General features: G+C 50.2%; 1 protein-coding gene across 4 annotated transcripts in view; it reads right to left on the reverse strand.

The window, feature by feature from the left end:
• Nucleotides 1-1170: 1170 nt before the first annotated feature.
• Nucleotides 1171-25708, reverse strand: part of Ctnnbip1 (catenin beta interacting protein 1) — a 49120-nt gene continuing 24582 nt past the window's right edge. For all 4 annotated transcript variants that reach the window (XM_038334837.1, XM_038334840.2, XM_038334838.2 and 1 more), the window contains 3 exons: nt 21186-21306; nt 20496-20586; nt 1171-1800 (listed from right to left, as the gene is read on the reverse strand). In XM_038334837.1, coding sequence (XP_038190765.1) covers nt 1742-1800; nt 20496-20586; nt 21186-21281 — 246 coding nt within the window. In that variant the 5' untranslated portion in view covers nt 21282-21306 and the 3' untranslated portion in view covers nt 1171-1741. The remainder of the gene's footprint in view (nt 1801-20495; nt 20587-21185; nt 21307-25708) is intronic.

Raw genomic sequence — 25708 nt, forward strand, 5'->3', positions numbered from 1 at the left:
TGTGCCTGTGCACACACGCTCCTCTCCAGGAACGATACCCTCAGACCTTGCTGGTCAGGCTGGCATCGGTATAGCTGATTGCTCCCTGGAACTCAATGGCCTTGGCTTGTTACTGTCAGTGACAGGGACCGTGTGCTGGAGGATATGGGCCTTAACTATGACATTTGAATTCTCCTCCTGGAACAAGGCTGGTCAGTGCAAACTATCCACCAACAGTGAGGTCCCCCATGGCTTTGGTCTCAAGACGTGTTGGCACTGGCTCCTGTACACTCCCTGGCACCAAGATGCTCCAGGCACTTACCATTCCTCTACTTCCCAGAAAAGGGGTGGGTGGGATGATGACCCAGACCCTCCTCGGGAGCTGCTGTAAAATGTGTCCCAGAGGGCTAGCCTGTGGGACCCACTTACTGGCGGTCTATCTGGTCTTCCTCGTGGGCATTTCATAAACAAGCCACGTTACAATCCCTTTGAGGCTGACATGGACAGGTACTGTGCAGTGGGGGCTTGGGCTAGGGGTCTAAGGACCTACCCTCCACCCCCGCAAGGGACCCTGGGAAGCCTACTTAGGTTGGTGCTTGGAGTGAAGGTCTCTGAGGATCTGAGAGTGAAACTGGGGTATCTGCTCTGGTAAAGACCCCTCTTCGAATCTTCAGGATCTGGTGATGCTAAGTCCCAAGGAAGTGAGATACAGGAGGCAGCAAAGAGGATGGCGCTGCCAGTCAGTGTTAATTTGCTTGGTTAGCACGGGCTGGCGGGGGGGGGGGGGGGGGAAGGTCTGCAGGATTCATTCTTCCCCCCACCCTCCACCCCCTGGGAAACTGGCTGCCTGCCAGCTCTTAGAACTAAGTACATAAATCCTTCCTCCTGGTAAGCTCTGAGCTCTGGGCTGCAGGCTCAGGACAACACACTGCTCCTTCCAGCTGTGGACCCGGCTCATGGTCCCTGGAGTCCTTTTGCTAGGGGAGGCAGGTGTGGTCAATAAAGCACACAATCTCCAGGTGTACCTCAGGCCTCAAATAAGCAGCAGAGTGGAAGTAAGCCCATGGCAACGGGAGTCAGGGGTGAGCCAATGGGAAACCAAATCCACATATTGACTGCCAATCAAATTCAAACACGGACCCAATACGTGAAGGCAGCAGCAAGACCTTTGTGTAATAAATATTGCAAAGCTCATTTGGTTTCTTTGTTTTCTTTTTTCAAGTCAAATATAACAATATCCCCAAACCCTGTTTTCTGCATTCAGAAGAGAGGAAGTTAGTAATATGAGCAGAACACCTGCAGCCAATCAAAGAAAAGACCATTTCCCACAAGACAGCCAATCACAATCTCTTTCCAGTTTAAGCAGCCAATTGGGTCTCTTCACAATCCTAAAAAAATGACCTAAATAAAGCACCAGAGCTCGGAGAGCTTCCGGGGAAGCCAGAAACCGAGGCGCAAATTTTTAAAAAAATAAAGAGTCAGAAATAAAAATAAAAGGTTTCCGTTGGTCAAGATTTAAAAATAAAAAGGTTTCTTCCTGCAGCCAATCACAGTCCATCCCTTCAAGCCAATCACAAACCACCACTGGCATCTCCCTGATGCCAGCCCTGCCGAGTGGCTAGGGTAGGAAGGGTGGGGGTAGGGTGGGGAGGGGAACAGAGGGATGGAAACAGAAGGTGGTTTGCTACCACCCAACTGGGAGAGGAGCCCCACAGAACTTGTGGCCCTCGGTGGCTTTCAGGGTATCCCAAGGGGCTTTCAGCTACTGCCTCCGGTCTTCGGTCTCTGACCTGGAAAACGCCATCACCACGTCCTCTGCACCTGCAAACCAAGGAACAAGAGTTGCCCATGGATGACTTTTGGTGTCAGGACAGGGCAGAAAGCTGTGCTCACCATGGAGCATCCCTCCTCTATCTTTCCACCCCGGCAAAGCAGTGCAGAGCGCCGCAAAGGGCTGGGGATGTGCTTCAGTCGGCAGGGAGCTTGTCTTGTATACAAGCCCCCCCGGGTGTAGTCCCTAGGACCACATGAACTGGGTGATGTTATTGATCCCAGTACTCAGGAGGTGAAGGCAAGGGCATCAGAAGTTCACGGTCCTCCTCGGCTACACAGTGAGTTCAGGGCCAGCCTGGGGTACAAGACAACCTAAATAAAAGAGGGAAGGAGAGGAGAAGTGCTTCTAATGAATTCCATCCCTCTTCTGCCTCCTGTATCCAAGCTGGGGACCTGCCAATGATCCCACCCTGCTGTGAGACTGTGGGGTGTGGTTCAGAGGCTTGGACCATTAGGGTGGGAGGTAAGATTTTCTTGGGAAACTTTTCTACTTTTCAAGTGTAGATCTTGGAGCTGGAGAGATAGCTCTGAGGTTGAGAGCACTTGTTGCTCTTGCAGAGGACCCAGGATTAGTGGCTAGCACGTGCACACTGGCTCACAACTATCTGTAATTCCAGTTCCAGGGGATCTAACACTCTCTTCTGCCCTCCATGAGTACCACATACATATACACAGGCAAAATGCTCTTAGACATAAAACAAAATGCACACACACACACACACACATTGGTTTTCTGAGACAAGGTTTTTCTGTGTAACAGTCCTGGTTGTCCTAGAATTCATTTTGTAGACCAGACTGGCCTTGAACTCACAAAGATCCGCCAGCCTCTGCCTTCTGAGTGCTGGGATTAAAGCCATGTAACACCACTTCCTTTGTCTTGTTTTCCCTAAGACAGGCTCTGACACTTGGCCAAAAGAGGCAAAGGGAGGAGGGAAGGAGCTAGAAAAGCTAACCTGCAAGCTGCCTGTGCCTCTCTGTCCTTGCATCCCACGCTACCTGTCTGCCTTTTCTAACTGGTGGTCCAGCATGTTGCTCTAAACTGCGACAGTCAGGCCGCCGGTGGCCTTTTTGGCATACTTCCCTGCTGCGATATTGGATGCAATCTCCCTGGAAGAGGCAGATGGGAACAGCAGGGACAGGAAAGGCCTCCGAGGATTGGGTTGGATGGGGGTGGGGTGCAATAGGGCCTCTGTCACTTGGACTAGAGTCAACACAGAGATGGCTATCCTTGTCCACACCACAGGGGAGTGCTTCCTGTACACCTTGCTGCCGGAGGAGCCAGGAGGCACCTCAGGTGCTGCTACAGAAGGGCAGCCCATAAGAACACATGACATCCGGAAGGCCCGCCTTCACATCAGCACAGAGGCGCTAAAGCAACTTAATTTGTCACCCACCCACCATTTCTGCCTCTGGGAGTCTGTACTTAGCAGCATTCCTGAGAAGACAAGTCCCCAGAAAGAGCAGATATCTGGCTTCTTGGGAAGAGATACCTTTGCTTGAGATGCCCTATGAATCCTTTCTGTTTTCTCGGAAACATTCTGTTCTCGCTCCAGTCCTGGGACCACGCACTGTCACTGCAGGCAGGATTGTCCTAGCAACCACAGACTCCGGGATTACATCATACTCGGCATGGCAGCTAAGCTGGGCACCTACAGATGCTGGTTTTTCCAAGGGCATGAGGGGGTCGGAGCAAGACTGCCAGTGTCGGCAGAAGATGCTTCTGTGGCACTGGATGGTGACAGCCCACTCTCTTTCTCATCTGTCTTGTAGGCTTTCTTGAAGGGACCCTGGGCCTCTGCAGTTAGCTGTGGGCACAAAACCAGCACTGGGTCCCCAGGAGGGAATGGTGGGTGTGCAGAGGGAGTGGGCCACCAGCTCCTCAGAGCAGCTCAAATCCTGATCACTGAGCTCTGCAGACTGCTCGCTGGGTACACGTCCTGTGCTATGAAGACAGTAACTGTACTGGCTGGTTTATGTCAACCTGATACGAGCTGAAGTCATTGGAGAGAAAGGAACCTCAATTGAAAAAATACCTTCATAAGATATGGCTGTAAGACATTTCTTTAAAGTGATTGATGGAGAGGACATAGCCCATTGTGGGTGGGGCCATCCCTGGGCTGGTGGTACTGGGTTCTATAAGAAAGCAGGCTGAGCAAGCCACAGGGAGCAAGTTAGTGAGCAGCACCCGTCCATGGCCTCTGCATCAGCTCTGCCTCCAGGTTCCTGCCCTGTTCCTGCCCTCACTGCCTGGCAATGGGTGAACAGTGGCATGGAACTGTGAGTGAAGTCAACCCTTTCCCTTCCCGAGTCACTTTGGTTATGTTGTTTCAATGACAACAGCAGAAACTCTAGCTAGGACAATGACCTTCTTAAGGTCACATGGTCGCTCTGGTAAGTATGTAAGAAGATACCCAGAGCAAGCTTTCTAAGAGTTTTACCCTCCCACATGCCAGCTGGCCATGTCCTCCCTGCCTGAGAATCCACAGGCCTCATTCCGAGCCTCTGCTCTGTGGCTGGGGCTGCGGCAGCCCAGAGGCGCTGCCCATCACACACCATCTCCTGTCTCTGAAGCACTGGCTGACCACCAGGACCTCCTTCCTCGGGAGCCAAAGAGAGGGAGGTAGAAGTTCTTCCGGAGCATCCTTCAGCCTCTCTGTCACAGTGGGTCATTCAGTTAGAGCGGCTCAGTTTGTCATCATTGCTTGAGCCTTAAAACTCAGTTCCTGAGCCAGAAGAGGAATGCAGCCCTCGGGCACCCTCTTCGCTGTCCTGCCAGTGCCATCTTCTACCCCCAGGCCAGCAACCTATTTTACTGGTATAAAAATCTTTCCCATCTTTCCCACTGATATCCAAAGTCAGAACTTGGGCTCAGAGCTTCTGTTTATTACTTCCCACCAGATACAGGTAAGCCCAAGCAGGGGGAGCTACACTCCTGAATGTCTTCTCTAACAAATTAAATAAGAATACCGAGACTGGACAATACATTACACACACACACACACACACACACACACACGAATCACAGATGTGAACCTCCTATGAGTATGGAAAAACTGCTTAACAAACACTAGCAAAATGTATAGAACAACACATAAAAAATGGATCATATATCCAGACCAAATTATTCTAGGAAAGCAGGGCTGGTTTAACATCTGAAACTCACGTGATGTAACATGGTCTACCAACCCACACCGTCACCTTTACACAGGAAATGAACCTAACAGAATCCAGCATCCTTCCATGACAAAGATGCATCAGACAGGAAACATGGGCCTTCTCTACCCAGATAAAGGGCACCCACAAGAACCACAACTGTCACCATACTGCATGGCTAAAACTCACCCCAGCAAGACGGAAGAAGAAAAAGCCCGTCCTCAAAATTTTTACTCAAGTTGATTTTTGTTTGTTTTGGATGTCTGAGACCGGGTCTCATGCGGCCCGGACTTGCTGCTGACTGACAAGCCTTCCCAGTGCTGATGCTTCAGGCATTTGCCACCTCACCTGGCTTCTCTAGGTAGTTCTGAAGGTTCATTCCTGGGCAGTTAGGCAAAACCAAATAACTAAATAAATAGCATACACATTAGAAAAAGAGAGGAAACTTTCTATTTGTGGGTATCATAATCTTACAAGTAGAAAATGCTCTGTAATTTCTACTTACTGAAAAGCTACAAACTAGCAGGGTGGGGCACACCTTTAATCCCAGCACTCGGGAGGCAGAGGCAGGCGGATCTCTGTGAGTTCGAGGCCAGGCTGATGTACATAGTGAGTTCCAGGACAGCCAGAGCTACACACAAAAACCTGGTCTCAAAAAAACAAAATCAAACAAACAGATAAATTCTATTTGCATATACTAGCAATGAGTAATCTGAAAATTAAACTAAGAAAATAATTCTGAGGGTTAGAGAGATGATGGCTCAGTGGTTAAGAGCACTGACTGCTCTTGCAGAGGACCCGGGTTTAATTCCCACAGGGCCGCTCACAACTGTCTACAACCAATTACAGGGAACCCAGTACCCTCACACAGATCTACATGCGAGCAAAACAACAATGCATATAAAATAAAAATAAATAAAATTATTAAAAAAGAAAATAATTTCACTGATAGTATCATTCATCAACAATACTACAACACTGGGGCAATTTTTATTACATGTCCTCATTTTCTGTGTGGGTGAGGATGCGCGTGTGCTGTAGTGCACACGGAGGTTGGAGGACACCGCAGGAGCTCTTTTCCCCTTCCACCGTGTGGGGCCTGGGGACAGAGCTCAGGCCTTATACTCTAACTACTCAAAATTTTAAAGAAGTTGAAGTCACCTGACAGTGGTGGTGCATGCCTTTAACCCCAGCACTGGAGGCAGAGGCAGGTGGATCTCTGTCAGTTCGAGGCCAGAATAGTCTACAGAGAGAATTCCAGGACAGCCAGGGCTACACAGAGAAAGCCTGTCTTGGTAAAACAAAACAACAAGAAGTTGAAATCTATTACTCACATCACTCACCCCACTCCTTTTCAGCGGTGGATTAAACAAATACAGGGCACAAGAAGCAGGGGGCTCGATCACCACCGAGCTACATCTCCAATTGAACTCCGTCTTCTAGGAGACAGGGCTTCCTAGGCAGCCAGCCCAGGCCGGCCTCAAACTCACACTCGTACCCCTCTGAGTGCGGGGTACAGGCATGGCCAGCAAGCTCCTGAGGGCAGCTCTGCACCACTCTGGGAACACACGTCACAGGTCCCAGGAGGCGCTGCCCGACACATGTGGACAGGATGAGAGACAGACACTAGCAAGTGACAAGAAAGCAGAGGCCTTGGAGCCCCCCACAACCTCACACCCTTTCTGACGGCCGTTCTGCCAGGGGCTTGTGGCCCAGGCAGCTGTGGTCATCTTCAGCATTCTCAGCACCATAGCTGTGTGTGAGAGAGAGAGGAAACATGCTCTCATGAAGCCCAGGATAACCTTGAACTCACTGTGTAGGCAAGGATGACGTTCACCTTCTGACCCTCCTACTAGTTCCCAAGTGCTGAGATGACGTGATATCTCACATCCAGCTTTGTGAGGTACAGGGATCAAGACAAGGCCTCAGGAACGCTAGGCAAGCAGTCTACAACTGGGGTATGCCTCCAATGCCATTAATCTGTTCCCCATGGTGGACACGCTGTATTCTCGGGGACTAGCCATGGTATGCACGCTGTGTGAACTAGCCTTGTTCTCAGTCATATTCCGATCACCTGGGAAAGCCCCTTGTTCAGAGACATGAAGCAGCTGGGTGAATCTGAGGCCCAGGGTCTGGAGCCCTTGCCTTTTCTACACAGAGCACCTTGTCATTTCTCTAGGAGAAGCGAAACAACTGTCTCTAGTTGTCCAGAGCACTGAGGAATGCCAAGCCTCAGACAAAGCCTGGACCAATCTGTCTGTGTTACTATGAGAAGGGAACCAAGACCCAAGGTTAGAAAACACCACCAACAAAGCCTTAGAGGAACTCAACATGGAACTCAAGTGTCAACCGTCCTCCCTGCTCTCTGCCTCTACTCCTATGGCTCATCCATCTAGAAAGCAGGGCTGAGGCTCAGCTCTCTGCATAGGGTGGGGCAGGCGCCTGCTGGTCCTTCCATCCCACGTCCAATACCAGCTCTGGCCATTTAATGGAGCTAGTCAAGTGACTGGGGAGGGAAAAATGGCAAGTATGCAGAAGCACAGAAACAGGGAAGCTGGCCTAGTCCGGGGGCGGGGCCAGACAATGGGGTCACTGCTATTTGTGAGCTGGGAATGAATTCGCACCACACCAGCCGTGTTGAAAGCAAGGCTCTGTCTCAAGCCAGCACTCACACCCAATACAGATGACCGCAGGGACAGTGTGGTTTGGGGAGAAGGGCTCCTGAAGGTGGACAGGCATCATCCTTGCTGTCCTTCTGTTGTAATTTAAGATCGGTTCTTGATATGTAGCCCAGGCTGACCTTGAACTTGTAAATCTCCTGCAAGCCCCAAGGACCTCACAGCCCAGGATGGGCACAGCCCCATGTGGATGGCACTGGGAAAGGGGGACTCATATGAGCAACACCAGCCACTAACGGATACCATATGACCTAATTTTGAGCTCCCCAAAGCCCAACTTTCGTGACAGCATGAGCCCTGGGGATAGGGGCCTTGACTCTGCCATCCTTAAGGTCACTGAAACTACAGCGCCCCCTTACTGGCATAGGTGTCCCAGGACTACTCCAGCTTCAGGCATTCTGGGGCCAGGTACCCATTATCTCCTGTGTTTCTATGGAACCCTATACCTACCTAGCCAAAATACAGATTAGAGACCTGGGGGCTGAGGGAGGGGATGGTTCAGCTGGATATACATAAGAATATGTATATGTATATTCTTTGTATGTATATGTACATGTGTATATACATATACATATTTTATGCATATCTGAAACCTTCATGCTAGGTTGGTTATACAGAGACATGAGGATCCTTGGAGCTCATTAACCAGCAAGTCTAGCCAATTGGTAAACTCAGAGACTCTGACAAAAAAAAAAAAAAAAAGTGGAAGCTGACAACATGCCAACTTAAATTAAATCCCTAGAGTCTTGTGAAGGCTCAGAATGTACGCGTCTGTAATCCCAGCATGCCTATGTGAGAGGAGCCAGGAAAACTGCTCAGAAGCTTGGGGACCAGGCTGCCTAGAGTATGAAGCACAGCAGAAACAACTAGAGAACCCCTGCCTAGACGATGTGGAGCAGAACAACCCTGAAAGCTCTCCTCTGACCTACACGCACATGCACACAGCCTGTTGGGGCTGGAGAGATGGCTCAGTGGTTAACACTCGCTGCCCTTGCAGAGGACTCAGGTTTGGTTCCCAGCATTTGGTAAGTCACAGCTGTTTGTAATTCTAGTTCCAGGAGATCCATTGCCCTTTTCTGACCTCTGTAGATACCACATATCCATATGGTACACAGATATAGATACAGGCCAAACATTCATACATATAAAATAAATCATTTATTTTATTTATTTATTTATTTATGTTTTTTCGAGACAGGGTTTCTCTGCAGCTTTAGAGCCTGTCCTGGAGCTAGCTCTTGTAGACCAGGCTGGTCTCGAACTCACAGAGATCTGCCTGCCTCTGCCTCCCGAGTGCTGGGATTAAAGGCGTGCACCACCACCGCCCAGCAAAGTAAATCATTTTTTAAAATCAGCTGTTTGAAAAGCTAAAAAATTGCAACCCTCTGGCTGCAGAGACTCCAAATTCCCAAAGCTGATAGAGGGAACCCCTTTGTGATTCATCATCAATGTAGGGCACTTTGATGAGTGCCTCTAAATCCCCAAGGAGCACCCCTGCTGAGCCTTGTGAGCTCCAGGCTCAGTGAAACATGTTCAGCACACACAGCACCCATTCATGATGGAGCAAGTGACCCCAGGAATATGGTGTGATTCCCACTCTGAATGCTCTAGCCCCTTCCCTGACTGCCTGGGTTGGGCGCAGCACCTCCTCAGGCCATGAGTTCATTATCTTGAATGTCAGCAAGCACCCAAGACTGTAAGACCTCAGCTACTAGATCTGGGGAATTGCTATCTGGAAAAACTGGTCCCAAAGGGCCACCAAAGGGAAGAAGTTCTGAGGGGAACAAGGCTGATACTCCTCCTGCACGGGGCTTCCTCCCACATAAACCAACACCCACTGGGCAGCATGTGCTGTTTTTAGCATCCCAAGGCTATGAGCCAGGTGTTCTATACACCTCCGCTTTGATAGCCCAAAGCTCCCAGGGGAGGCTTTTTACCCAAGGTAGCACCACACTTGGGTTGCTATGGGAACAGTGGGTTCTGATTCACCAATGGCTTAGCAGCAGGAGCAGCACTAGGCTCTGTGGTGCCTACTGGGCTCCAAAGCCAGAGATGTCATGTGTGGCTTCCTAGAACAGGCCGCCAATAAGAGTGCAGGAGACAACTACAGGCCCTTCCCAGGCTTCCGCTGTTTCCTGGGACCTGGGCCTGACCTTAACTCTGACTACCTGTGGCTGTCAGGGAGGTCCCTGTGCAGTCAAGCTCAGTTCATTCATCTGTGAAGTAAGGTAAATGGCACCTGTGTCCTCACTAACACAACAGGAATAATGTCCAGGGACATCGGTGGTGACAAATTCCAGCTGCATCCCCTGGGACCCTGCACTCTCAACTACCCTCCCACCCCACTGAGCCTGCAACACACACACACACACACACACACACGACCTTTAGAGTTTCCAGGTGAGGTGTTTCTTCTCCCCACATAAATTTTTTCAGTATCTCCCCCAAACATAGTTTCTTCCAGACCAGAGAATGTGATTATGTCCCAGAGGTGTCCTAGTTGGCTTCAAGGGTCAACCCAGAAGGGAGTCTCAAACAAGGATTGCGCAGATCAGAGTAGCCTGTGGGCAGGCCTCTGGGAGACTTTTATTGTTAACAGATCTAGGAGAGCCCAGCCCACTGTGTGAGGCAGCATTCCCTAGGCAGGTGGCCCTGAGCTGTAGAAGGAAGCATGGTGTCTGCTGTGCCTCCGTGGCTGTCCTTGGTTAGAAGAAATGCTGTGTGCCTTGAGTTCCTGCTTGGCATCCCTCAACAGCGGACTGGTCTGTAAGATGAAATAGATCCTTTCCTCTCCTAGGGTGCTTTCGGTCAGAGTGTCCACAGCAACAGAATGAAAGGACACAGGGGCCTGTGTCCCCAGGGCTCAGGGACGACCAGGTTCTCACTAAAGACCTTGCATATTCTCAGATTAGACCCTGCAGCAGAGCATCAGAATCACCTTGGAGCCGTTTCCTTGTTGCTGCTTGCTTTGTTCCTTCAACCTCATCCTCCCATCCCCAGACAGTTTTGATACTTTGCCCCAGGCTATTTTGGAATTCTTGAGTTCAAGTGACCCTACTACCTCAGCTTCCATAGTAGCCGGGCAACAGCCCAACTTCATCATATCTAGCTTTGTTTAAAATGCGGCATCCAGTCAGGCAGTGGAGGAGCACGCCTTTAATCCCAGCACTTGGGAGGCAGAGGTAGATGGGTCTCTGTGAGTTCGAGGCCAGCCTGGTCTACAGAGCTATTTCCAGGACAGGCTCTAAAGCTAGGCACATCTAGCTGTCATACGATTCCCTGAATCTAGGGAAGGGCATAGTTTCCTTCTCTGGAGTGCAGGCTGGCATCATCTCCTGAGTACTAGGATTGCAGATATGCAACACCACACCACACTTTGCTTAAAATGCAGATTACCAGGCTCTTCTGGCAAAGTACTGTGATTGACTGGGGCTGTGCCTGCATTCTAGCTTCCTGGGTGGGCTTCTGTACACTCAAAGCTCTTTGGCATTGTACACGTACCCTATTGTCCTTCATGGAGGACTGCTGTCATCTGACACCTTGCTGAGCTTACAGTAAAGAGAGGCTAATGTGACTGGAACTGTCCAAATGCTGGACAGAGTGGCCCCCATGTCCCGCCCAGGACAGGGACCCACCTCTTAGCAGGGTGTTGGGAAGTCATGCCAGGGGTTTTAAGGCCTTTCAAGCATTTGTTCTTGGCTTTGCTAAAGGGGCCACACCTCAGCACATTCTCCACTCCCCTCTGGGGTTCCTTTTCTCTCTCAGTACTGGTGTTACAAACCAGATCCCGGTGGATTTCTGTACAATGCATGTGACTTCTGCCTCAACCCTGTTACTGGGTTACAGGTAAATCTCACACAAGTGTTAATTAAAGTCAAGAGGCTGAGCTTCCTGTCCCAGATGAACCTTCCCTGGGCTGACTCTAATTTCAGCACTGACAGTTTTCACCTGGGGCTTCTAGAAGGCGCCTGGAAGGAGCTGGCCTGGGGAGGGAGATCCAGAAATCACAGTGGGGGGTCAGCACAGCAGGGTACAGAGAAGCTGCTGCCCACAGGGAGGAGCCACTCTGAGCTGCTCAGCCTCCATGGGGCTTGGTCTGTACGGGACCCCAGCAAGCTCTGGGTCTGAATGTGTGACGTGAACAGACCTTCTCTCCACAGAGTCCTGCTACTGTGGGACAAAGACTGGCATGGGGCTGCGGGAGCCAGAGCTGGGTACCAGCTGGGCATGGGAGGGTTGTGAGAGGGCACACGAAGGAAGGGAGAAGACAGAGGCTGAACAGTGTGGGGCAGGGGGATCCCAGAGAAAATTCCAGAGAAAAATGGAGATGCTCAAGCTGACATCCTTGGCCTCGGGGCACTTTAAGGGTCAAGTGCAGAGACTGCAGAACTGGGCCACTCCCAAAGTGCCTAATTCCTGCTGTTTTCCCTGTAACATTGTTATCATAAACTCTCAGTTTAACCATGAGACCAAGAAACTATTTTTGGCTCTCTAGTAGCACCCTGAACCAGGTGCCTCTGTTTCTGCAGGGGAAAGCCAGGAGGCCTGAAAAAGCCCACAGCCCCTTTCCTGGAAATCCCTTGGAGAAAGCAGACTCAGACAGAAGCTATGACAGGCCCAGGGAGCCAATGTGACAATGTGACAAACAGTAGCTCTCAAAGGCAGACCAGGAGTGTCCCCCAGAATTCCCTTGGCAGAGAAAGAACAAGGAGTCAAAACGAGTCATGTCAGCCCTGGGACACTGGACAAGAGCCCACCCAAGGCACATCACAAGAGTCACAATTCTGCTAGGTATGGTGGCTTCAGTGGTAATCCCAGTGTGATGCTAAGGCACACCATGAGTTCAAGGCCAACATATTTAAAAACCAAACCAAGTCGTATAAAAAACATCCCTAGAGGGCTGGAGAGATGACTCAGTGGTTAGACTGCTCTTCTATAGGGCCTGGGTTCAAGTCCCAGCACCAGCTTAATTGTCTGTAACTCTTCTTGCCTCTGAAGAAATGGGGCACACATGTGGTATACAAACATACATGCAGGCAAAACACCCACACACAAAAAATAATAACAAAAAAATCACAACTCTGGTTGGGAGCTGGAGAGATGGCTTAGCAGTTAAGAGCACCCAGGTGGCTAAGGTCAAGTTCAGTTCCCAGCACCCAGGAATTCTACCATCCCCTGGGGATTCTGCAGGCACTTCGCTCATGCCCACACACCTTCCACACATCACAGATACATATGACAAAAATACCATAAATCTTCAACAAAACAAAACTTCAGAGCCAGCAAGATGGCTCAGTGGGTAAAGTCACAGGCAGCCAAGCCTGACAACTGGTGTGCCGTTGCTGGGACATACACGGTGAAGAGAACCAGCTCCCACAATCTGTCCTCTGACCCTATATACAATCCATGACACGCTCATGTGCATGTGTGTGCATGTATGTGCACACACACATCAGACACACAAACTAAAATGTAAAAAAAAATTAAAAACCAAACACCAAACAACAACTACGCTATGTAGGCAATTTGACTACAGCGTGGCCTTTGCAAACCAGGTGGTTCAGGTCTCTCACTAGGTGCCCTGTACTCTGTGTAGCAATAGGGCATGAAGAGCCCAGAGTGGGCACAGTCAGAGCTACCTGCAGGTGCAGGGGCCAGAACAGCAAGACAGCAGAGAGAGCCCCCCAGTCTCCTATATCCCTTAAGTGACACCATGTAACCATTTAAATTATGCCTGGTCCTTAGGTAATATGCTCTCCTAATCAAAAAAAGGACTGCGGACATAGCTTAGTAGTAGAGCACTTGCCTAGCAGGAGTGTGAGGCCTAGGTTCAATCCCCAGCACAGAAATGGGAAAGGAAGGAAGGGAAGGGGAGGAGAGGGAAGGGCAGGCAGGGAGGCAGGTAAATGACGACAAAAGCCATCCCTAAATCGGCCTTCACATCAATAACGAAGATGTACAAATGCTGCTGCTCAACATCTATCCTATCTGGTGACACTGGATGAACCACACTGGCTGGACCACACTGGCTGAACCTGTCCTTGCTGAACCCGCCCTGGCTGAACCTGCACTGGCTAAACCCGCACTGGTTGGAACTGCACTGGCTGAACCACACTGGCTGAACCTGCACTGGCTGGACCCGCCCTGGCTGAACCACACTGGCTGGACCCATACTGGATGAACCCGCACTGGCTAGACCCATACTGGATGAACCCGCACTGGCTAAACCCGCCCTGGCTGAACCACACTGGCTGGACCCACACTGGATGAACCACACTGGCTGGACCCACACTGGCTGAACCCGCACTAGCTAAACCCACCCTGGCTGAACCACGCTGGCTGACTCTATGGTCTTGAACTACCTCTCTCAGCCAGAGAGAAGCCATGTAACAGGGTTCTAATGATACTTACTGGGAGAACCCTTGTGTATTTCTTTGCAAGGAACCTGGCACGGAAAAGCAGCCTAATGAATGCTTGCCATCATGATGATTAATAGCAGAAATGAGATCCAACAGGAAGAGACTGGTCAATAACTTATGATAGACAGATGCTGCATATTATGCAATGACCAAAACGTTTTCTTGGAAATTGGTGAAGAGCTCAATGAAATTGCCTGAAGTAAAAAAAAAAAATCTTACAAATATACAGATATGTATGTATGTATTGGAAATTGTTGAAGAGCTCAATGAAATTGCCTGAAATAAAAAAATCTTACAAATATGCAGATATGTATGCATGCATGCTTAGATGAGTATCAAAGCAGTATGCCATGAAGCCAACACTGACAGAAGTGACTGCCTAGCTTGTAAAAGGCTCTATGAGAGGCTAAGAAGAACATGAAGAAAAGGAAACAGAGTCTATGCGGTCCTTGAAGCTCATCTGCGTCTCCTCTCTCATTTCAACAGTGGTCACGCATCACTTCAGAGCCAGGAGAGACAATCGATGCACACTGTGTGGGCTAGCACCAATGAGACAGGGAAGCTTGGCATTCTGTGGCCTGCTTCAAGAAGCGGCAGCTCCAGCCCCCACATCCCCCACCCTCTATCATGTCTGCAGCTGGACCTTTGTGGAGGGAACAACTGCCTAGTGAAGCATTGATTTCCTTTGGTTCAAAGCAGAGTCATGCCTGGCTGTCACGTCTGCTAGGCCATCCTTGGGGACCAGGAGACAGTACTCACAAAATTCACTGCCTCTCTGACTCCTAGAACCTCCTCGATCACTGTGCTCAACCTTAGTTACCAAGAGCCTGGTGAGGTCAACACAGCCACACAGAAGCACACTTAGAAGGAAACCTCAATCCCAAGCTCAAGGAACTCAGCATCTGGTCAGCAGAGGGTCTGAGCCAAGCCGCAGGAGGCAGGGGTTGAGGGCTGAGTTCCTGGGCGTGCCAATGCAGAGGCAGAGAGGTGAGCACAGCAGTCTAGGACGCCAGCAATCACTGTGACTGTAGGGTGTGGGTGAGGATACCGTGCAAGTGTAAGACTGTACCTCCTTCAGTACTGTTCCTTCTAAGCCTTCAAAAGTCACTCTGGCCATAGGAATGGAGAGTGGACCAGGAGACTAAGATCAATCAAGATGCCAGTTAGGAGTCAGGCAGTGGTGGTGCACGCCTTTAATCCCAGCAATCGGAAGACAGAGGGAGGCGGATCTCTGTGAATTTGAGGCCCGCCTGATCTACAAAGTGGGTTCCAGGATAGTCAGGGCTAGTACACAAAGAAACCCTGTCTTGAAGAACCAAAAAGATACCACTTAGGACCTCTCTAAAAGCTCAGTTGGAAAGGGGCTGGAGAGATGGCTCAATGGCTATCATTTGCCCCCCCCCCTTTTTAAGAGTTATTTATTATGTATGTAACATTCTGCCTCCACGTATGCCTGCCTGCCAGAAGAGGGCACCAGATCTCATTATGAGATGGCTCTGAGCCACCATTTAGTTGCTGGGAATTGAAATCAGGACCTCTGTAAGAGCAGCCAGTATTCTTAACCTTTGAGCCATCTCTCCAGCCCTCATTTGCCGTTCATGTAGAGGATGCCTGGATTTGATTCCCAACACCCTCATGGCAACTTATAACTATCTATAACTCCAGCTCCATATGATCTTAGGATCTGGTGCCTACTTCTAGCATCTGCAGGCACCAAACACACATATCCAGACAAGGAAAACATACACACAAAAGTAAATTAAGCTGGGGCTGGAGAGTTGGCTCATAGGTTAAGAGCATTAACTGTTCTTCCTGAGTTCAATTCCCAGCAACCATATGGTGGCTCACAACCATCTATAATGAATGAGATCTGGTGCCCTCTTCTGGTCTCCAGGCATACATGCAGGCAGAACACTGTAAATGTAATAGATAAACAAATCTTTAAATAAAATAAAATAAGCTGTTGCTTAATTTAAAATATAATATAATTGAGCTAGCAGGGATAGGGAGTGGCTCAATTGGAATGGTATTTGCCTAGCATGCATAAATCTCTGGATTTGGTCTTCAACACGGCATGCCAATAATCCTAGCACTAAAAATGATCAAAAGTTCAAGACAGGGTGGGCATAATGGTTCATCAGGGAAAGGCACCTGCTGTAAGCTTGATAACCTGAGTTTAATCTCTGGATCCCACATAATAGGAGGAGAAAACTGACACCTGAAAACTGTTTTCTGATCTCCACTTGTGTGTCATGGCAGGCACACACATAAATAAATGAAAAATATTTTTGAAAGTTTAAGATCATTCTCAGCAACAAAGCAAGTTCAACACCAGCCTATTCCATACTAGACTCTGTCTGGAAACACACAAAAAGCCTGAGACAACTGGGGCTGGAGAGATGGTTCAGAGATTAAGAGCACAGGCTGCTCCTGCAGAAGACCTGTTTTCAGTTCCCAGCATGGATGGCAGCTCACAAGCATCTATAACTCCAGTTCAGGGTATCCAGTGCCCTCTTCTGGTCTCTATGGGTACTGCAGGCATATGGTGCGCGTGCGTGCGTGTGTGTGTGTGTGTGTGTGTGTGTGTGTGTGTGTATACACATAAAAATAAAAATAAATTAATCTTAAAAAACAAAACAACAGCAACAGCAACAAAAACATAAGACAAGAACTCAAACAAGAAGGAAAGGCTGAGGCTGATCTGGGAAGCATTAAGGCCATTAGGAACAACCACAGTGGTAGAAATAAGCCAAGCCGTCCTGCTCCATACCTGGTGACAACACAGGTGGAGAAGTGGATCTGGAAAGGAGGGGCCCAGTTGGACCTGCTGAGCATGCAGGGCAGGGGCTGTGACAGGACAGTCAGACGATGCTCTGGGGATTTGGAGAGGCGGCTGGGCTAAGGGTATATTTGGAAGGTATTGACCTGAGGTCTATGGAAGTCATGGGAAATAGGGTAGAGAGGGAAAGGGTTAAGGGAAAATACTGAATCTAAAGACACCAATGCACTGAAGAGGACAGGAGGGGGAGCACTGAAGATGAAGGAGAGGAAGACAGTTATAGTAATGTTTGCTTAATAGGGATCAGGCAGGCTGACAACTGGGGGAGGCGGGGGACACTGTTTAGTACTGGAAGGCCACTGCTGAAACCATTTGATCAGCCCTTAGGTGCAGTCTTCTGCCCCAGGGTCTTTTCCAGTTAGACTGTGGTGGGTAGAGAACCACTCAGGCACCAACCCCCCACCCACCGCCCCAGTGGGCAAGAGTGTTTGAGCCTAGATGGTGGCTGGGTTTCCAGGGGTGAGGCTGAATGCTGTCCTTTGGGTGGGTCTGCCTCAGGACCTCTGTGTAGAGGGACAGTTCAAACGAAGTTGCTGGAAGTTTCTCAAGCTCAGGGAACCCTAGGGTGGAGCCCTGCCATCTGCTGAGAAACAGAGCCACCTAGTGGACAGAAGGTGCCAGACTCCTCCTAGTCCCAGGTCCAGGCTTTGGCCCCCTAGGCAAAGAGACAGACAGCAGGACACCTAGGTGCATTAGCCGAGGCTGGCTCTGACAATGGAGAAGGAGGTAGGTTAGAATTTTACTGAAAACCCGCTCAGCCTCACAGGACTGACAAACACAAGCTCCTGACCTAGACTATAGACTAGATTGGGTTCTATTAATAGGTGTTTTATGTGGTTTATTTATAACAGAGAAAAGAAAAGAAGGCTTGCGACTTCCATGTTTGGGTTCCTCCTGATCCCCCGAGGCCCCTAGGGCCTCCTGGAGTAGCGTTTGTTCCCGGTGGGGTGACTTCCAGAGGTAAGGGGCAGTCCACAGCGGCATCAGCATCACAGAGCCTCTACATCCTTTGTCTGCTACGATCTTCCCTCAATCCGAAACCCATACCATGGCAAAGAAAGGATCTATGGCTGCCACACACCCAAGAGGCCCCAGATTCCAGAGTGTCTATGGATGGTCACACCCACCTGCCTGGAGCTGATGGCTGAGTCAGCAGCTTTGCACAGAGGGCAACAGGGAGGAGTGAGCTCACTGTGATCCAAGGCTAACCTCAAACTCACTGTGTAGTCAACAATAACTTTTGATTCTTCTGCTTTTGCCTCCCAAGTGCTGGATTCACAGGGGGTGCCACTCATTTACTTGGTGCTGGGGACTGAACCTAAGGCTTCATGGGTGCTAGGCAAGCACTCTACCATTGAGCTAAGTCCTCAACGTTAACCGTGACCTCCTTAAACAACACAGCGGGCTGCACTGTATCCCCAACTGTTGGTTCAGCAAAGTGAGCTTTCATATATATGCGCATATATATATGTATATATATGTGTATATATATGGTTTATTAAAATAGCCTCATATATCCCAGGCTGGCCTTGAACTCTGGCTAGGATTAAAATGTACAACATGTCAGGCTAAATAATGTAACTTTAAAAAATATTTGTCTTATTATTAATTATGTGTATGTGTGGGGCTGTAAATGTGAGTGCAGGTGCCTATGGAGGCCAGAGACATTAGATTACACTGGAGTTACAGGCAGTTGTGAGTTATCTGATATGGGTGCTGGGAATTGAACTCAGGTCTTCTGCAAGAGAGGTACTTGTTCTAACTGCTGAGCCATCTCTCTGGGCCAATGTATAACTTCTTAAGAGCAAGTGGCTAGAACTCAATAGTTTAGTGCCTACCCAGCATGTGCAAGGCCCTGGGTTTGATCCCTGGTACCACAAAATATATCCTTCACTTCTTATTACACAAGGATTCATGCACAACATACAGAAAATATTTTACAAAACTTGCTAGCTTGGAAAGTGAAAATCCATTATGAAAACCTATATCCAGTCAGTATGTTCTATCAAGTGGGTGCAGGCCAGGGGTACGGCACAGTTTAGCATGCGTGAGGCCCCAGGGCTGCTCCTCAATACCACAGAAACCATTTTTTTCCTACTAACAGCTCAGGATGTATCCCAACGTCTTTTCTATATGCATACATGACTGAATGTGTGTGGCAAGGTACACGTGCTGGGTGCGGCCTATCAGGACATGGTCCCACAGCTTCTTTACTTTCTCGTGCCTCCACCTCTTGTCACCACACCCTGTCTCACTGTCCTAGTTTTCTGAGCGTCTTGTTGGAGCATCCGCTAATTGTCTCTTCCCCACTAGGGACATTTGTACAGAGACTCAGTGACTCAGGATCATATGGGAGGAAAGGAAGACCCTGGGAACTCAGACATCTGAAGTTTTCTGGGGGACCTGGCTTTGGAGCTAGAAGAGGAAAACACAGACCAGCCATGGCAAAGAAGAGGCCTCCTCCAAGAGACAGTGGAAAGGTAGGACAGACTACATACACACTTGGCCTTGGTGATGGTGAGCACGCAGCACACTTGAGCATGTACACCTGGGCAGGCTGAGTATGAGACACGCATAGTCCCACACGGCTCTGAGTTAGCAGAGGTCCCCTGGAGATTTCTGGCAAGCTGACTGGGCTGCATCCAGCACCAGCACTAGGGAAGCAGACCCTGTATCAGGGCTAAGCCCACAACATGTAGGATAGATAGCCAGGCAGCCCAATGTGCTGGACCTGCTCCCCCTGCAAGCAGCCTCAACATAGCAAGCACACTCTGCTCTGGTGGCTGCCCCTGCCTGGACTTGCCATGGGTCACTCAGGTATCCTGTAGCCAAAATTCCAACGAAGCATAAGAACAACAGAGAAGGAGCGCGAGGAGATGCTGCTCAGAACGCTGTGCTACAGTGTCAGGCCGAGCTTTCAGACAGGGAGAGCCTCCATAAGCAGCCAAGGGACAGGGAGCTGCCCAGCAGCCTTGTTAGTGAGGAGCAGGTTTGACTCCTGGGCACCTCTGTGTGGTCAAGGGTAATGAGTTCTGCTTCCAAACCACTGCCTGCCAAATGGAGGTCACATGAGCAACAGCTAGCAACTGTCAAATGATGTGTACCGGTCTCTGGGCATAGCTCCTGCTGCTCAATAAACACTCGTGGGACTTTGGACCATGAGGATCCTCAGAACTCCCTTGGTTATATGAAGACATCAGGCCCCTTGAGCTATCCCTTCCTGCTAGTGCCAGGCTGGCCAGTCACTGCACAACTGTGCCCCACAGGGACAATGCTGTCAAAAATACACAGAGCAGCTCACTGCCCCTGAACGAGGAGAGGACAAGGCTCAGACTGAAGATATGCAATAATCAGACCCTCTGAGGTTACACAGGCCCCCAGACATGACTATCTCCTTCCTCCAGGCTTGGGAAGGGATCTACCATGATTCCCACCTGAGGATGGGGATGGGACAGAGGAGAGGCTGTCTGTGGATGAGGGGGAACAACGGCCTTGTTTCTCTTGCCTAAACGCCCAGATCACCCATTCAGCTCTGTGAAGAGCCACTGCTGAGTGCGCTGGGAGGGCTTAGCTGGCACCTGGCCCTTGACTCACCCTGGTCGATGGAGTGCTGTGGCAGCCGGCTGAGCTGACTGCTCACTACCCCCGCGTAGGTGCGCAGGAATTCTTCCTCGCTGGCGGTCAGCTGCAGGGTGAGAGTGCTGTGGTGAGGGGAGCACGTACCTGGTCCCCAAAAGGCACCCTACCTCATCCCACTAGTACCTCCCTTCGTGCTCCTTGCCCTCTATTCCTGGGGTGGCTGCTAGTCTCCCAGCAATCCCTCCCTGCTTCCACCCTGAAAACCAGGTCCCTCAAGTTCACATGTCCTGCCACTTTCAATCTAGATCTCTGTCTCTTCTGGTATAGAGCAGGTATGAAAGCCAGGCCCTGGCCAGACACCAGCAGCCAATCAGCCATTCCAAATCCCTCCATTTCTTTTCAAAAGATGTCTCTGCGCTTGTCTGTCTACTGCCCTCCTCCGTGGCCACCCTGCCCAGTTGCCCCTCACTTGCTCCCAGGATAGAAGCCTCTCTGAGGTCACTGAGGGTCAGAAAGGAAGGTTAAAATCCCCATAGTCCCTGGCTGAAAATCAACAATGAAGTGGAAAGATTCTCTCTTAGCAATGCCTCCCCAACACTGGACATGTAGGTCTCTGTGTAGGGGGATCCTGAACTGGCCCCTGCTGCCTCATCCCTCTTTCAGGGTGGCAGGTACCCAGATGTTTGATACCCTACAGGCACTCACATTTGACCCCATCTTCCTCAGCATGAGCAGCACACGGACCTTCTGTTGAATGTACATCTCCTCCGGGCTCTTACCAGGTGCTCCTTCGCGGTTCATCCCCCTGGCCCAGCTCTGGGGACTCCTGCAAGGAGAGGGGCTGCGTTACGGAGAAAATGCCAGGATGAGATTTCTCTAATACTGACACCTTTCTTCAGTAGTCCCTCCCCAGTAGGGGCCCCATCCTCACAGCACAGAAGTCACAGAAGAGGTGGGGGGTCCAAACTACCTCCTGACCGAGGCCTAGGCAGCACGGCTGAGGAGCCCTCATTCTAGAGAATAGGCTGCAGGGAACAGCCACGATTTCTGTTTTGAGCCACAGGAGAAATGAGGCATGAAGTCCCAAGACTTCTAGGTTTTCAACACAGATAGCATGAGTGAGAAATGAAAGGAACTGGTCAGCGGTGGCTAGCCGGGGCCTCTGCACAGGAAACTGTGGTCAGTGACAGCACCCAGGGCAGCGACGGCACCCTGTGCAAAAACCCCTACCAAACTCAAGAGGCCAACTCCTGGGCAAGGTGCCAAAGACTCCCTCTATGAGGGTGGCTGGTCCAGGACTATGGAGCAGAGGCACTGGTAGGGCTGCTACTGCCACCCCCACAAGCCCACCCACCTGTTAGAGGGTAGCTCTTGAAGACAGCTGTGAAGGCCAGTGGCTGTGTCCAGGTGTCTCTGGCCTGCGCTACAGCCAGCCCCAGAAAGAGAAGCCCAGAGCTTCCTCCTGCAGAAGGAGCTGGGGGAGAGGAGACAGGATCTAGGGGTTTGGGTTACACACTTGAACTCCTGGACAAGTCAGAAATAACGCAGCAGCTGGTGGGGTGGAGCCTCAGCAGCCCTGCTACCAAGGAGCTGCACTCGGGGAACAGGGAACCCGGCTGGCAGGCTAAGGACACTCCTTACACCATCCACTCCCAGTGGCCCATGAATCCCAGACAGGGACATGCTGGACAAGGCAATACTCCATGCCAAGGGCGCACCCGGGAATGTGCCGGAGCCTGGGCAACAGCTCCTGAGTATCTACTAGTCAGCTGCTCAAAAGCCTAATGGGGCCCTCGCCCTGCAAGCCCACACAACAGGTTAAAAACCTGGCCAGCTGGGGCTGATGTTATATCTGCATATCTGACACAGCACAGGCTCCTTCCAGAGTCTTCGTATCTACCCCTGGAGCCCTAGAACCCAGATTCCTTACTTCTGTGATCTGCTCCCTTCCAATTCACCCTGGGCTCAGAAAAGGATCAAAATAACAAGTAGGGACTGAGAAGAGGCACAGTGGCTTTGAGCACAGTCTCCAGGACACACACCATCCTGTGGATGGCCCTCATTTCTGGCAGAGCCCAACAGGAAGCAAGGATCTGGGGTAGCTCTCCTTCATTTGACCTGCCCCTCTAGCTCACACACCAGCACTGCTGCTCTGGGGATGGACCGCACAGGGCTGATCCCTGCCTGGACCTTGAATATCGGTATTGTGGCTACATCTCCTTCCTGGGGCCTCCATCTGGGCTACTATGGCCTTGGCCTCATAGCCCTCTCACATCCTCCATTGTCCTTTCCCCCCCAGAGTCGCTAGAACAATCTATACAGGCCAGGAGAGATCCCACGCCCTACCCTGCCTAGCTCTACATTTCCTGGCTGGCTGCCTGCGAGGCCAAGTGTGATCTTCCCCCTGTAGCCCAGCTCTCCCTGCTCCTCTGCTGTTCAGCCTCTGCACTGGGTATCCATCCCCTGGGCCCAGAACTATCCTCATGTTGGCTTCATGGTAACTCTCCAGGGGTCAGTTCTGTGGCTCCATCTCTTGTCACACAGCCCTGTCTCACCGTCCTAGTTTTCTGAGCATCTTGTTGGACCATCTGCTTATTGTCTCTTCCATTCCCTGCTGTCTGCTCTGCCTGCCCGTCCTCCTCGAGCCTGGATCCCAGTAGGCTCTTAGTAAGTACTGCCCATCTGGCTGAATGGAACAGGGGAGCAGTCTTTAGTGTCCTGGATACCCCCTTTCTACTGTACATATACCAATTTGGAATTAATGTCATTGTATTAAGACACTTAAGTACTAACCCAGAGTCCTGCAACCAAATTTTACTTTCCCAAAGGACTCCCCCTCCCAAAGTACATAATATGGCCTGAGCCACTGTGACCTCCAGCAAATATCAGAAGTACTCCATGGAGCCTTCACACTGGGAGTCAGAGCTCCCGTGCCCAAGGACTAGTTTTCAGATGGCCATCCCCTATGAAGGATGCATGGCATGCAAGGAGCCAGCCACAAGGTGCCGCCATACACCAAGGTTTCTGGGTGTCTTGGCAACACGGGAATTCCTGACAGTTACTCGGGTGGGAAGCGCTTACACACCACGCTCTAATCACTCATATTTCTCCACTCAGAGGGCTGCTCCTGCAGGACAGGGTCTGGCTAGTGCTGCATCGTCAGTGCTCACTGGAGGGCCTCCATTGAGCAGTCATTTCACAGGGCATCTGCCTTAGACTCTGTCCCACAGCTTTACCCCTCCACACCTGGAGATTGGCAGATCCCATCCTCCTTGCTGCTGCAGTCCTGCTGTGAGCTCCTAGGGTTTGCGGCAGCAGGGCTCAACGGGGTCTTTAGGGTCAGGTCATTCTTATTTTAACACACTTGCCTGGAACAATATGCTTCCTAAACTTCAGGAGAATCATGACTTAGTATTCTGAAAAAATTTTGTAATCTAGTATTCTGCTTACACCTATTTATTGATTGATTTGCATGTTTGTGTGCTGACCATGGTGCACATGTGGAGGGCAGAGGGGGTGACCTTCAGGACTCAGTTCTCTCCTAGGGATTGAACTCTGGCGCAAGGATTGGGTGGCAAGGACTTCTACCCACTGGTGCTGCTAAAGCTCTGCTTTGCTGACCCTGTCCTGCTGCCTGCCGGGAAGGAACGCCCAGGGCTGGCTCTGGGATAAAGTGGAGCACAGGTCCCTGCCCTTCACATTCCAGGCCAAACGCTCCAGAAAGCATCCTAACTGATGTAATTCTGTCCTAATTCCCTGTAAGGGTGTCAATGTGAGGAAAATTAATAATTGAAGAGAATAAGTCATAATCATCCCAGACAAATGGCTGCTGGTGTGCCGTAAGCGTATTACAGCGTACTTGGATTTGCTGCTTATCCAGGCGAATATGTTATTAAATTTTCATCACAGTTCTGTCAAGTACTACATTAATGTCACTGGAGGATTCCTATTTTCCCCTGTAGGGATCAAGAACTGGTCTCCATTAAAATGTGCTTAGATTACATAAGCTCAAACTGCAATTAATTTAGATACTAATTATTTATCCAAGCTCAGACCTAAGAATCAAAAATAATGATGCATCGTAGGAGTGGTTTCAACTATTCCTACACACATCCCATCCCTAAAAATAGGCAGTGCTTCCCTTGCACTAAGAAGATTTCTCAGGAGTCAGAGAACTGAAAAGGAAAATGGCAAGAAACAACAGGCAGCTGTCAATCATGCAAATGAGCAGGAGGAGAGAGGTGGGTTTTGTATCATGTGGTGATAAACCACATGCCATGTATGAAGTGGTTTCATGTCAGAAAATCCCCTTTAACGGAATAAACACAAACACTAAGGGACACCACGCACAGGCAGACACTGAACAGCTGGTGGTTCTGAGACTGCCCCCTGCTGCAGGAAGCATGGCTGGTTCCCAACCACTGTGCAAGACCCACACGGGGAGAGAACTGTGAGGTCACGAGCTGAGATGGGTGCCGAGGTGTGGGAGACATCAAGGACAGTGTTGTCACATTCCCACCAGACTTCTGCAGACTTACATGGACCAACATGGCACTTCAGAAGTAGGAACCAGCGCAGGAGAGGCCAAGAATGTGACATGCAGCGGTCGGAGGCTGGGAGGCTAGCGCTGCCCACGTGGGTCTCTATCAGAGCTGATAAGGAGCCCGACAACTGACTTCCCTTTGACCTGTTTGAGTGGCCCTGAGTACATTTTTATTTATAAACCTGAAGCTAATGCTGTTTGCACACTCACACTTATAACAATGGGGGGGGGGGGTCTTGCATCTGCTTAGAAAACTCAAACTCAAGCTGTGCCAGACCACAGGATGAGTCCTGCTGGGTCTCAAGGGTCGCTGCCCTGTGGACTGCAGTATTTGCCTTTCATTGTGTCCATGTTAAAATATCCTAGGAAAGCCAGGTGTGGGGCCTCTCACCTATAATCTCAGCATGGGAAGCAAGAGGATGTCACAGCCGGTCTACACACTGAGTCCCAGGATACACACACACATGCCATGAGAGCTGGGCATGGAGACTCAGCGGGAATCCCACTACTCAGGAGGCTGAGGCATGGAGCTTGCCCTCGGGCTTAGAGCTACTTTGGGCTATACAGTGAGTTTCAATTCAGCCTGGGCTATAAAATGAGAACATATGTCAAAAAATTTTTTGATTTGTTTTGTTTTATTTTTTGATTTCCTTTCCCTCTCTTTCTCCCTCTCCCTCTCCCTCTC

This window comes from Arvicola amphibius, chromosome 6 (genome assembly GCF_903992535.2).
Source record: "Arvicola amphibius chromosome 6, mArvAmp1.2, whole genome shotgun sequence".
Lineage (NCBI taxonomy): Eukaryota > Metazoa > Chordata > Mammalia > Rodentia > Cricetidae > Arvicola > Arvicola amphibius.